This window comes from Panthera pardus, unplaced genomic scaffold (genome assembly GCF_024362965.1).
Source record: "Panthera pardus isolate Hobbes unplaced genomic scaffold, ASM2436296v1 HiC_scaffold_22, whole genome shotgun sequence".
Classification (NCBI taxonomy): domain Eukaryota; kingdom Metazoa; phylum Chordata; class Mammalia; order Carnivora; family Felidae; genus Panthera; species Panthera pardus.
The window spans coordinates 71,525,647-71,539,893 of record NW_026526788.1 but is presented as its reverse complement, the minus strand read 5'-3'; the positions used below and the strand labels follow the sequence as shown (position 1 = coordinate 71,539,893).

At 34.1% G+C, this 14,247-nt stretch overlaps 1 protein-coding gene across 1 annotated transcript in view; it reads right to left on the bottom strand.

Moving 5' to 3' along the window:
* ATRNL1 (attractin like 1) overlaps positions 1 to 14,247 on the bottom strand; it is a 764,129-nt gene that overhangs the window by 414,289 nt on the left and 335,593 nt on the right. The window contains exon 25 of the mRNA XM_019459544.2: positions 7,830 to 7,891. Within this exon, the coding sequence (XP_019315089.2) occupies positions 7,830 to 7,891 (62 nt within the window). The remainder of the gene's footprint in view (positions 1 to 7,829; positions 7,892 to 14,247) is intronic.

Here is a 14,247-nt window from a genome sequence, read left to right as displayed (position 1 = left end):
CAACTTTTTTTTTTCAGAAATGAAAAATTCATCCTAAAATTCATATGGAACCTCAAGAACCATAGATAGCAAAGAAAAAAATAGACAAAAAGGAAAAAAAATCTTGAAAAAAGAACAAAGTTGGAGGAGTCATACTTCTTGACTTCAAAACTTACAACAAAACTATAATAATCAAACCAGCATTTGATTATAGGCCAATGGAATACAATAAAAAGCTCGGAAATAAACCTCCGTATATCAGATAAAATACTCTTGTGACAAGAGCACAAAGACCATTCTATGAAGATGGGACCATCTTTCAACAAATGATGTTGAGAAAACTGCATTGAAATCAAATGCAAAAGACTAGTTAGACCCTTACCTAATACCACACACACAAAAAATGAATGCAAAATGGATCAATGACCTGAACACAATAGCTAAAACTATAAAACTCTTCGAAGAAAATATAGGACAAAAGCTGTACGACATTGGTTTGGCAATGATTGGATATGACACCAAAGACATAGACAACAATAGAAAAAATAGACAAAATGGACTTCATAATAAAAACTTCTATTCACCAACAGAAACTATCAATAGAGTGAAAAGCAAGATACGTAGTAGGAGGAGATAATTGAAAATCATATATCTAATTAATTATCAGAGATTAATATCCAGGATGTATAAAGAGCTCCCACCATTCAACAAACAACAACAACAAAATAAACAAAACAAAGAACCTGATTCAAAAATGGGCAAAATATTTGAATAGACATTTTTTTACAAAGAAGATATACAAATGGCAAGCACACAAAAGCATGCTAAACATTACTAATCATTAGGGAAATGCAAATCAAAACTGCAATAAGATACTACCTCACACACATTAGATGGCTACCGTCAAAAACAAACATAAAAAATTATAAGTGCTGGTAAGAATACAGAAAAATTGGAACCCCTGTGCACTGTTGGTAAGATTTTAAAATGGTACAACTGCTGTGGAAAACGGGAAGAGGGTTCCTCAAAAAATTAAAAACATAAAGAAACAGAAAGCAAGGTCTTGAGTACATATTTGTACACTCATGATCATAGCAGCATTATTCACAATAGCTAAAAGACAGAAACAGCTCAAGTGTCCATCAGCAGATGAATGGTATATACATACAATGGAATATTATTCAGCCTTGGAAAGGAAGGAAATTCTGATAGTTGTTACAATAGGGATGAATCTTGAGAACATAATGCTAAGAGAAATAAACCAGTAACAAAAAGATTAATACTACATGATACCACTTATATAATGTACTGGAGTAGTCAAAAATCACAGAGACAGAAGGCTAAATGGTAACTGTCAGGGGTTGAAGGAAAGGAGATGGGAAATTATTATTTAATGGCATAGAGTTTCAGTTTTGTAAGATAAAAAGAGTTCTGGAGATGGAAAATGGTTATAGCTGCATAATAATATAAATGTACTTAATATCACTAAACTGTTCACTTAAAAATGGTTGAGATGGCAAATTTTATGTGTATTTTATCCTAATAAAAAATTGAGAGAAAAACAATAATTCATAAAAAATTAATAATTCTAGATTGTCTGCCCCTAAAACCATAATATTAAAATGAAAAAATATGAATACAAAGTTGACAAATATGTACAAGTAACAGAGTGAAATAGCACTAAATCTCACTTAATAATATGTAGATGGAACGTGAACATTGAAAAAGAACATATGGGAAAAAATACTAAGTTCTATTCTAATGGGCATCTATAATATACTGACTCCAATGATCTGAAAAACTCCATTATTATCAAGCAGGTGGAACATTTACCAATGTTGATCATATCTTTGACAACAGAAAAAAATTGAAGAAATACAGAAGTATCATAAAGGTCTTTCACTGACTGAAGAAAAGCCAGTAAAAAAGACACACTGAAAAAATCCTACACATTTGGAAATTCAAAGACAGACTTCTAAATAATTCATGTGGAAATCATAAAAGAAATTAGAAAATACTTTGAATTACAGTTAATAAAAGTGCTATATATTAAACTCCATGGAATGCAGCTGAAACAGAATATTTTTTAAAAGTGGTACACCTAAATGCATATATTAGAACCATATAACTAGAAATCAATAAGCTTGATTACATGTTTAAATCAAAAATTTGGAAAAATAATACAGCAACTCCATAAAAGTAGAAGAAACATAAGCAGAAAACAATGAAAATAATGAATTAGAAAACAATAAAATATGGAACAAAGCCATGAAATGTGGTTTTTAAAAGGACTCCCAACACTGTCAAAGTTCTTAATGGCTTATCAAGAAAAAAATGAAATGGAAAAAGAGGCAAAATTCACAATGAAAAGGGAGACATAATTCTAACATAAGTTCTGGAATATTAATATAGGAAAATATATGCCAATAAATTCTGAAAATAAAGTGGACAATTTCCTTAAACAAAATTATCAACTACGTCAAGAAAAAATAGAAAACCTGAGATGTAAATACTAATGAAATTTCATGAGAAACTGCAAAATCTAAAATTCAAAGCATGCAAAAACAAATTTAAAAACCTTACCAAAATTCATATGGTTTTACAGGGCAGTTCTACCAAACCTTCAAGTAACAGACAAATCTATTGTGCCAACTATTAAAATGTGCCTCCCTGATCCCTGACTACAAAGAGCACAATTAATCAAAGGCTCCCACCATCTTTAGTCAAAGGCTGATACTGGGAGATGCAGAACTCCTCTGATGAGTGATTTGGCTTGCAGAGTGCACTGAAATCTCAGGCTCTTTCACTCAACTACCTTTTCTTCCTGTTCCACTTCACAAAGGTCAGTTCAGCATTGTGGTCTAGAAGATCCGTCACCTTCTCCCCTGCTCTTTCCTCTGCAGGAGTTTCCCCTAATGCATTTACTGTATATTTAATCCCATCTTGGGTCTGCTTCTCTGAAGATTTATCTGGGTAATCAGGAGGTAAAAAGGGGATTTGGAACTGTCTCCCTTCTTCCTTGGCAGGCTAAAAGAACATCATCAATGTTAGTAGGGTGGTTGAAAGAATGCTTCCATTGCTAAAGCTTTCACCAGTGGGAATGTAGGGAAACATCTTCAAAAGAGTGTGGGTTGGCTGATTGCTGCTATGTTGTATTAATACGCGCAGTGTGATAATGAGAGACTGAAGGCCATTAACAAATATTAGTAACTAAATATAAAAGCTAGAGAGTCTCTTTTATAGCTTTAAATGAAGCCCTTTTCTTTGACATTGGAAAAGCCAATATGGATGATCAGCAGGATAATGATCTGGTTGTTAGAGTTGCAGAGCCCCAGAGATGATCGAATGTTCAGCCAGAACAGTTATCTCATGCAAAGACAAGGGCCATGGTTGGGAAAACCTAGCCCTTAAAATATGGGATAGGAATATTTAGAATGATATATCTCAATGAGGGCTTCTAAGGAAACTTCTGTTGTTCTACATCTCCCTTCCCTGGTAACAGAGACAATAACTACATCCCTACCAAGCTGCCATCACCTCCTCTCCTGTTTGCCAGACAGATAACTAGAGTATAATGACAGCATAATACATCTTGGCCTGATAAGAAAGGGAAGGTATTATATACTTGAAAGAGCTATAAGAATAACCTAGAATGTCCTGGCAGGAACGAGGGGAGCGTGATGGGAACTGGATTTTGGTGGTGTCTAATCAAGAGAGATGGCAGGTAAGACTGGACAAGCAAGAATTCATGAATTTGGGGATATATTCTCAGGACCACAGGAGATATAATACCCCACTGAGGACTCGTGAGGATGGAGTGACTCTTAGAAGCCTGGAAAAAACAATGGCCAATTGAAAGTGTAATGGAAACACCTGAGTTGCCCAAGCAGATGGATGAGAAAGGAACAAAGAAGTTGACAGAGGAAATGTTCTAGAATGGACATATTATGTAAGACCAGAAGAACTACTAGTAGACTGTGTTCCATAGGGCACACCACTCACCAAGGCTATTACAGAAGGAATACAATGATGAGGGAACATCTGCTTCACTAAGAAGTTCAGTGGTGGCTTTCTTCTACAGACTAGAGCTGACATCAGGAGAGGCAGTCTTGGGGTAGGCATTAAGTAATGGGGACCCAAAGTAAAAGATGCCAGGTGTCAGGGAATCCATGGCCCACAATTACCATAATGGTCAGTAAGTCTGTTGGATCAGCCAAGGGGGTTAGCCCACAAACAGCTGGGAAGATGATTAAGAATGTACGGTCTCCTCAGGGGAAAACTAGGTGGACAGCCAACACTGGTGCTATTTAACATTTAGTTTTATTTTAAGCAAGAATGAAGAAACAACAGGCTAAGAATTGTTGCCCCAATAGAAAAATCATGACCCTCTGCTCAGTTTCCAGATGAGCTAATTTACAAATCCAGAACCCCATGGAGAGAACAGGTGGCTGGGTCCATAGAAGAAAGGACATCTTGAAACATCTTGAAAAGTGTATAAAATGATCCTCAAAGGGACCTTTGTATGATCTTTCTATTTGTGTATATTTGGGTATACAATTACATACAGGCATATACATGGTTACATATATAATTCACGAGGAATAAACAGATATTTTGATTACTATTAGACATAGGTTGAGAGATGATACTCTAGATACTCAAGGACTAAAATGTCAAGATGGCCCCTTGTTAGATTTGGGGTGTCTTTAGGGGTCATGTAATAAATTCTGGCTAACTTCTGGCTCACAGTGGGCCAACTGTGTCTATGGATCCACCCAGCAATAATTTCCTCAGTTTTAAAATATATAATTAGAACGTAGGTTAGAGTAACCTCTACATTGTGTCCCTGGTCTGGGAGGTAGTATCTATCAGAGTGGGAAAGACTGAGTGGCAACCTTTAAAACTACTCTCCATCTGGTTAAGATGGTAAATCAATAGCATTATATCATCCCAGTGGGATAGTGAAAATATGCACCATCATTAAAATTCCAAATGGTGCAGGGGCAGTATATCAGTATATCAGTATATCTAAATGGTACAGGGGCCTACTACATCTCCATTGAATTTACCAGGCTTAACTTCTTTTACAATAAATAACTTAGACTTTTCAGATTCACAAAGACTTTTCTCTTTCACATACCAGAAAAAAACACTTATTCTTAAAATAATGCCTTTCAGTTTTCTAATCCTTCATTATGTTATACTACAGACTTTCACAACAACAAAATCCTTTAATTCTATATAAGAAAGGACTGAGATTTCCACCTACTAACTAAGACCTACTTATGATAGTATAGAAAGCTAAGATCAGAGCCAGGCTACGCCTATAAATGATCTCCCTACTACTTGCCCAATTATACTTACCATGAGAACTATGCCTAACATAAAGGTAAAAACTGACAGAGTTTGAGAACTGGCCTTCATAGAATCATGGCTAAACTGAAAAGCTGGCACATTCACCTCTGCTATTTCAGTAACTCAGTTAGAAACAGCAATAGCAATAACAACGGCCTGATTGAAGATTGTCCAGAAATGCTGACCTGTTGAAAGCTCTCTTTTAAAATTTAGCAGTGGCTTTATTTAAAAAAAAAAAAAAAAAAAAAAACACCTTTAAAATATTCTGTCCATGTTTTTTCTTAACAATAAGATTTTAAAACTAATTTACATTTCACTACTGAAAGAAATTTAAATGACAAAAAAACACATCAAATATATTTTATCTCACACAACAGTTAGAATATTTTATTTCACTTTGCCCATGATGACAACATAATAAATAGGATCATCTCTAAGACATGGTACACATTAACACTAGCCTTATTTTACTTAATAAAAAGGCTATTGAACTTAAATATGCATACAAATTCAAAAGCTTAAAATAAAACCCTAAACACTTAAATAATTTACATATAATCAACTTTGTGAATTTTTATACAGAGCTGAACTTTTCTGTATATTTCTATTCACGTCCTTCTGCATGGAAAAAGTTTTATTTTGATGCAGTAAATAATGCTTGTTTGATTATAACTTCTAATACTTTCCCAAAACACACTGTAACTTAGTTAATAGCCCTAAAATCCTTTTATACTCAGAAATACAAAGTCATAAAACATTCAATATATTTAAGACACTTTCTTATTTCATTTTTTAAGGGGAAAATTTTAAGTAGGCACACATGTTAGTGATAAATATGTTTATACTGTTAAATTCTGGAAATTACAACTTTTAAAGGGACATAGACAAACATGATTGTTTTCAGGGCAAAGTGACCGATGTAGCAAAGGTTTTGACAACAGAACTGGATACATAGGGAATATGTAAATTGGAAAAAAGAGCTTAGAAAACTGAAGGGCTATAAATGCAGAAGAGAGATTAGACTTGCTATGTGTTGGACCGTATGGATGAATGAGAAGTGGTATTATGGGGAGACAGATTTCATCTCAATTACAAAGGACAATTAGTTATCTGAAGATAGAAAATGTTATCTCAGGAGATGATGCATTTTCGTCATTAAAGGCATTTGGGCATAAGCTGGATGAGGGGTTGGGCAAATTATGTCCACAGGCAGAATTCAGCCCACCAGCTGCTTTTGTAATAAAGGTTTATTGGAACAGAGCCACTCCCATTTGTTTCCTTATTGGCTATGTCAGTTTAGTACTGTAGCAGAATGTTTGCATCCATGCAACAGAGACAGTACAGCCCACAAATCCTGAAATATTTACTATCCGGCCCTTCCCTATGGGAAAGGCTTTAGGAATTTAAGTATTGGAGGGGTGTCTGGATGAGATAACCAATAATGGTTACTCTGGCATTTAAGAAAGTGCTTAGCATATCAACCATATCAAGGATCTGGTTGTACAGGTTTCACTGCATAAGGCAGTCCAGCCAACTTGGTGAGTAGAGTCAAAATTCATACTGCACTCGGTAAAGTTGTATGCCATAATGTAGGGCTATGTCTGCCAAAATTGTCTAATTTGCATGAAGGCACCCAGCGCACCAGCACAACCTGTACATATAATAATCATATTAACAAAAGCAATATCCCTTCCTCTACAGATGATCTAAGATGCCATAACACAGATATCCTATCACTGACTCAATTTTTCTCCCAATCCAAGGTTTCTTTATTTACATCCCGTGGAATTAATAATAGATGTTCCCCAAAAAGAGTTTTCACATTTTATGAAGTGCTACAAGCTCTACCTTCTTTTTAGAAAGATACGTAGCAAATTAGCACATTAAAATCTCTAAGGAAAAAAAAAATTCTTGCAATGTCAGTAGAAGTAATGTCACTTACAAACTAAAAGAGCCGTATTTTCCAAACTTGTTTAATCATGGAAACGTTTTTATGAACTTACTGTTAATATCTCAAATAACTAATATTTTAGGGATGATGCTCTATTCAAAGTTGTATTTAGTATTTCCAGATTAGAAGCTCATTGAGGACAGAAAATGTACGCTCTACAGATTTTTAGCACATTGCTAAGCACATATGATAATTACCTGACAAATAATTGAATTAACAGTAGGAGATGTACCTAATCAATATGGTGACTATGCTGCTAATTTCATTAATTAAAGTAGGTTTTAATTACTTATGTGACAGGAACACAAAGTTATCTTCTTTCCACTGATTCCATTAGCATTTATATAGTCCAACAGCAAAATAATCTTGAAAAGTACATTTCAAGTATGGTTCTTCTGCTCTGTTACATATTTAAGTATATGAAGCTATTCAAGACACATCATTGATGTTTTAAGGTTAAAGACTTGATAAATTACCAAACAGGTTGATAGAACATTATCAGAATACAGGTTTAATAAATTCGAAGTCAGTAAAAGCAAATTACCTGAAGAAGGTGACAAAAAACTGCACAAGATCCATGATTGTGTTGTGTTGTGAGAATGCAATCTGCAAGATCAAAATAAAAGAAAGTTTGAAACTTAATCTATGTTGTTCTCCAATATCTGTGGTGAGTTTCATGGCATTTGTAAATATAGTATTTTTAAATCGTCAAAAGAGTTGTAGCATTATATTATAAATCATATATGCTGAAATCAAAACTTCATCTAGAACATCCAATAAAGTCAACAACCGACAATGATGGCCTTTACATAGGCTATTACATTAAATGATTTTAGAAAACTATTATGAAATTACTTCAAGAATGTATGCTAAGTTTCATGTGCAATTCTGATATTAAATGTGCGTAACTAAATAATGTAAATGAGTTTCTACATTTAATAATGATCACAGTTTGTATCAGTACAGGTAATAATTGCTTATAAGCCAAAAAAATAAATTTCAACTCTGTTAAGGATATGGAGAATTTATCTTTATGTATATATTTATATGTATATATACATACAAAGACACACACATATATATTTTAAGTTTATTTATTTTGAGAGACAGCATGTAGGGGAGGAGCAGAGAGAGAGGAAGAAAGAAAATCCTAAGCAGGCTCCATGTTCTCAGCACAGAACCTGACATGGGGCTTAAGCTCACACACAGTGAGATCATGACCTGAGCCAAAATCGAGTCGGATACTTAAGCCACTGCGTCACCCAGGCGCCCCCCTCCCATATATTTTTGTCAAGACAAGCTATATGTGTGCATACAACTATTTTGTCATATTCTACTCAGAGAATAATATATGTCACTTCATTTTATAATTTCATGTTATTAAGAAATGAATTTTGAGGGGTGCCTGGGTGGCTTAGTCAGTTAAGCTTCTGACTCTTGATTTTGGCTCAGGTCATGATCTCATAGTTTCGTGACTTCAAGCCTGGAGTCGGGCTCTGTACTGACAGTGTAGACCCTGCTTGGGATTCTCCCTGTCTCTCTGCCCCTCCCCTGCTTGCACTGTCTCTGTCTCTCTTAAACAACTAACATAAAAAAAAAAAGAAAAAAAAGAAAGAAATGAATTTTGAGAGGGGAAACTAGTCAATAAACTAAAGTTGTTCTACATTTCTGCTAACATAGATTATACTGTAACACAATTCTCAGGAAGTACTGTATAGTGTATTAGTCAATAATGCAGTATCTAAATGGAGAATTTCTGATTTTGAAATCTACCTTTCCACTTACTAGGTGTAAATATTTTGGAAAACTAACTTATTTGTGTCTCAGCTGTCCCATATGTAAAAGGTCAAAATAAAAGTACCTACTTCATAGTGCTAGAGGAAAGATTAACGGAATTAATAAAAATAAAATTCTTGCCATAATATCTGCTACGTAGCAGGTATAATAAATATTATTATACTTTTACATCATGTATAGAAGAGATGGTCAACATAAATGAATTTTCCAAGACAGCTGAATCTAAACCATCAAGGTACTGAAATCTCTTTTTCCTTTAATAATCTTTTATGAAAATCATTCAAAACCATGGCAGTGAATTTTCACTTCCAGTAAAAATGGAGTAAAAGGGATATCTTTACTTCCTTAAACAACTAGAAAACTATACAAAGTTTTTGAAAATAAATTTTAGACATTGGACAAAAGGCAGAGGAAGATATAATCCATCAGGTAAAGGACTACAAAAGAGATGAGCCTTACAATTATCCAGCTTTCAGTGCAAAGAAATAACACCAAGGAATTTAAATGGCAATCTAAATAAGGGGTATCAGTATTTCTTATATAAAATAAAGAATTATAGTCAGTTGAGAAGATGGTTAAATTTGTGGTGTATACAAGATGTTTTAAATATAGTGGCATTCATTTCCAAAAAACTTCTAAGCATTTGAAGAATTACAAAGCACTTATACAGAGACTGAGGAAAGATAATTGCTGTAGGAGATTGGTTATAGGTGAAAATGTCTTAAAAAATTTAAGAAAAAATATTTTTTAATGGAAAAATTACAAATGAATTTTCTTCCCAGGTGACTGTCCGTAAGAGTAAGTTGGGAACGGATCTTGCCCTTTCTGGGCCTGCATTATTAAGTACCTTGGAACAAAAATATTTTTAAGACAAGTAAACAAAACACTAATACACATGAAAATATCTACAATATTCTACATTTTCCCAAAGAATGTCTGACTAAATAAAGTAGGAGTTAAAGGAAGGACCTACAAGTTATAATCATGAACTAAAGCACTAAAACATTTCAAAACTTCAACTATATTATCTACCTATACCTATTAATATAAAAGAAGAAAAAGCCTTCACAAGAAATATGACTAATATTTTGACTCCAGCTTGTCTGTAGAGGATAATCTGGGATTCCACTAGCGGGGTGATGAGACGCCTAGACTTGCCAAATTAACACATTTTCCAATATGCCAAAACAATAGCTGCATTTCTTCACAAATTAGGTGACAGTGTAATGCTTGAACATGAAGTAAAGTACTGAAGTAAAGACCCTGACCAACTTTTGTTACAGACCACACTCTACTACCTTTCACAATGAGGAGCATAATGATGGGATAAAGAATTGATGGCGGAGGTCTGTGTCAGAAAGTGTATGTGAAATACAAACTGCCTTAGAAACAGAAGCAAGAGAGACCCTAAAGTAACATATCTGTTAACATAAACGCACCCAAGAGGAAATGCAGACTTGGCAGAAGCAATCTCTGTACTCAGCGTATCATCGGGGTGCTTTTGCCTCAAGTTGAAAGTATCCCGTATCGTCTGTTCAAAAGGGAAGTCAGCATTACCAAGCACTGTGCAAATCTTTTAAAAGGTTGCTCCCCCTGAGACTTTCTACAGGAAATTCTACAGGACACAGCCTGCGGAAAACATTGTCAGACAGCTCGCACGTAGCCACAGGCTTAATAATGACATTGGACCGATTCTAGAAATGGAAGGCAGATCCAAGGAGCATTTGATATCATTGGTGAACAAAGCCAAGCAGACACTAATTCAAGCAGATTCCCTCATATGAGGTGCCAATTTATTCATCCATCGCATATTTCACTTAGTATCTACTACATTCTGAAAACCACACCAAGTCCTTGGATGCATCAGTGAAAAATAACATCAAAATTCTTAATGGTGTTGGTGAGGGAGGACAAAAACAGTAATAATAAACTACATAGTGTATTAGAACTTGGTTAAGTGCTAATGGGGGGGAAAAACATTAAAAGTATCCTATATTTTGGTAACATAGCGTGTCAACTATACTTCAGTTTTAAAACGTATCCTATTTTTTATACTAACGTATGTAAGACAAGAAATCACTCCTTGGTGTGTAAAAGTGTGCAAAAGTGCTGGGAAGCGACTGGAGGAAAGGGAGGGGTAGCAGAAAAATATGAAACACAGCATTAGGTTCAGATGCATCTTGCTGTCCTGGGTTTTTCTCTATCCAGAACAGAATCCAGCAGCTCCAGGATCCTTTCAATGAACCTGGAAGGCCCACAGGGAAAGGAATAAGGATAAACAGAGGGACAACCATTCTAAGTGAAGTTGAGCAACAGATGTTCACGTGGCTGACTCTGTATCATCCAGATAAGACCCCAAATATCACACTTCTCTCAAACACTCTCTGAAGTAGGTGCCGTCCCCCTTACTCCATATCTTGTGTGAACTTTTTTCTTCTATACTTCAATCTGAAACTATCTTATTTTACAAGTTATGATCATTAATTAAATCATTAGTTAAAATGTCTTTCTCCACTAAAACGTAAGCTCTGTGAGAATAGCAGCCTTGTTCATCTTGTTCATAACCCTGTTCCAGTACCTAGAACAGCATTTGGTACCTAGCAAGCACTTAATAAAACTTTGCTGAAAAAATGAATACATGTAATAGCAAAATTTAACAAAAGAGTATTCTTAGGACTTCATATAGTCTTAAGATCCATGAGAGGAAGCTGGTACAGATGTTATTCTGAAAAACATTTTTAAAGTTTTTGTTCATTTAAATTTCTTTCATAAATCAGTGTTCATACAGATTATAATTGCCTACTAATTACAGATCATAAAATACTATTTTTACTTATAAAATTGACATTTATTATAAAGTTCAGGAGTTTTGTAAAATGTGATCCTTGGATAAAAATTTTTCTTTATTTTTAATCAAAGAAAAATTTTATAAGATCGACCATTTACAATTTTAGCTACAATATTTTGGAACCAAGATATCAAAAATGATTTCTTGCTATGTATTTTTACCTCAGCTTCTTAATTTCAACAGTAAACATCTTTAACTATTCTTAACTATGTTGGTTTCTATACATTTCTCTCAGGTGAATTAGATCAGACTACAATCTCCTTATCCAATATAGGTTGCATTACATGAAAAATTATTTTTTAAACCAAAAAAAAAATTAGGCTGACTTAAAAGAGTGATCATTTAGCCAATTTTATTTAAAAAACAGTGAGTCAAATCAATAACAGTAACAACACCCTAAATTTGTAGTGTCCCTGAGAGTGTATCTCCTGAGGATACAGAATATTTCTGACCCTAAATTCTAATTGGAAAGATTTCTATTGGTTGATGTCATTGCTAGAACATGGCCCTTTGAAGATAATCAGTATGTTCTATTTTGGTTCTGTGGTCATTCCCATGAAAAATATGACAAGTTTATTCAAGGTGCATTTAAAGTTAGTTTTAAACTTTAGCCAGCATAAATGCACCACCGAAATTCCTTTTTCTATAAGGATGTTATTTAAGATATCTAATAATTATTCAAAGAAATGTAATCAAAATTAAGAGATTAATTATGGGAAAATGGGAAAATATCATAATATCTTAATTTTTCTCATGTTTTTAAAAATCCTCCAAACAATTTAGTGACATGCTAAGAAACAGAGTTAGCTGAAACTATGGCAACAATGATGATAATATATTTTGATCATTTGATCTTACATTGAAAATTCATATTGAAAACATGTCTAAAATCTAAAATTTGAATTTAAGATATGCAATATTTTTCATTAACTAATAATAATGATCAACATTTTGAGTTTATGATTTGATGAAGAAAGCTGCATTAAATGCCTTTGGATACAGAAGGAGATTAATAGCTTGATATTTACCACAAATGTCAGAATTTGTAAGAGAGAAAAAAATGTTAACTTGAAGGACAAAATAGTGTGTTTGTGCAAAATGTCAGCCTGCCATAAATAAACTCTGATATAATATGGGATAAACAAAAATGAAAATATAAAGGGATGTGCTGAAATTATCAAGTTCATCTAACAAACTGAAATTAAAAGAGCAGTTCTTCAAACTATTATTTGGATCACAGTCTTTCAAAATGCTGACATAAAAGCATACTTACATAATGGAAGTTAGTCACCGAGTCATGTCAACGACAAGCTATGTTTCAGGCAAGCAATTCAAGATCTTGAGTTTTTATTTAATCAATTTTTTCAAGTAAATAAAAGCAGACTAGGGTTTAAATTAGCTATTACTGGATAAAACCAACTATGACAATCTATTCCAGATCAGCATAAACTTCCTACCGATAATTAGCACGCTCCTTATTAATATAATATGTACCATTCCTTATAAAGTAATGTTTCAAAATACAGGGTTAAATGTAAAATGAATGTAATAAAACCTATTTCTGGATAAAAATATGTGGGATGAACATACAGACAAGTCTGTCTAAATATTACACATATTGATCTGATTATAAATTCTTGAATATTGTTTATAAAATTTAATGGGTTTAATTCTTTTTTTTTAATTTTTTTTTTAACGTTTATTTATTTTGGAGACAGAGAGAGACAGAGCATGAACGGGGGAGGGTCAGAGAGAGAGGGAGACACAGAATGGGAAGCAGGCTCCAGGCTCTGAGCCATCAGCCCAGAGCCCGACGCGGGGCTCGAACTCACGGACCGTGAGATCGTGACCTGAGCTGAAGTCGGATGCTTAACCGACTGAGCCACCCAGGCGCCCCAGTTTAATTCTTTTTAAAGCAAATTAATTATCTTTCCTCCTGGCATGAATGCAAAAACTTACCTGGTTTCTCTGTCTTTACATCATACCCCTCTGGTCACTCCTCACCTAGCTGACAAAATGCTCTTTTTAAAAATGAAAAAGGTTTCTGTAATCCCCCTCTTCACAGTTCCACACTCCCCTAACTAATACTGACATCATTATTAACCACAGTCCATAATGTATTCAGATGTCCTTTCTCTACTCCAGGATCACATCCAGGATACCAGATAACATTTAGTCATTCGTTATGTCTCCTTTGGCCCTTCTTGGCTATGGCAGTTTCTCAGACTTTCTTTCTTTTTTATTATTTTCACAGTTTTGAGGAGTAATAGTAAGGCATTTGGTAGAATGCACATCAAGCAGCATTTGTAAAGTGTTT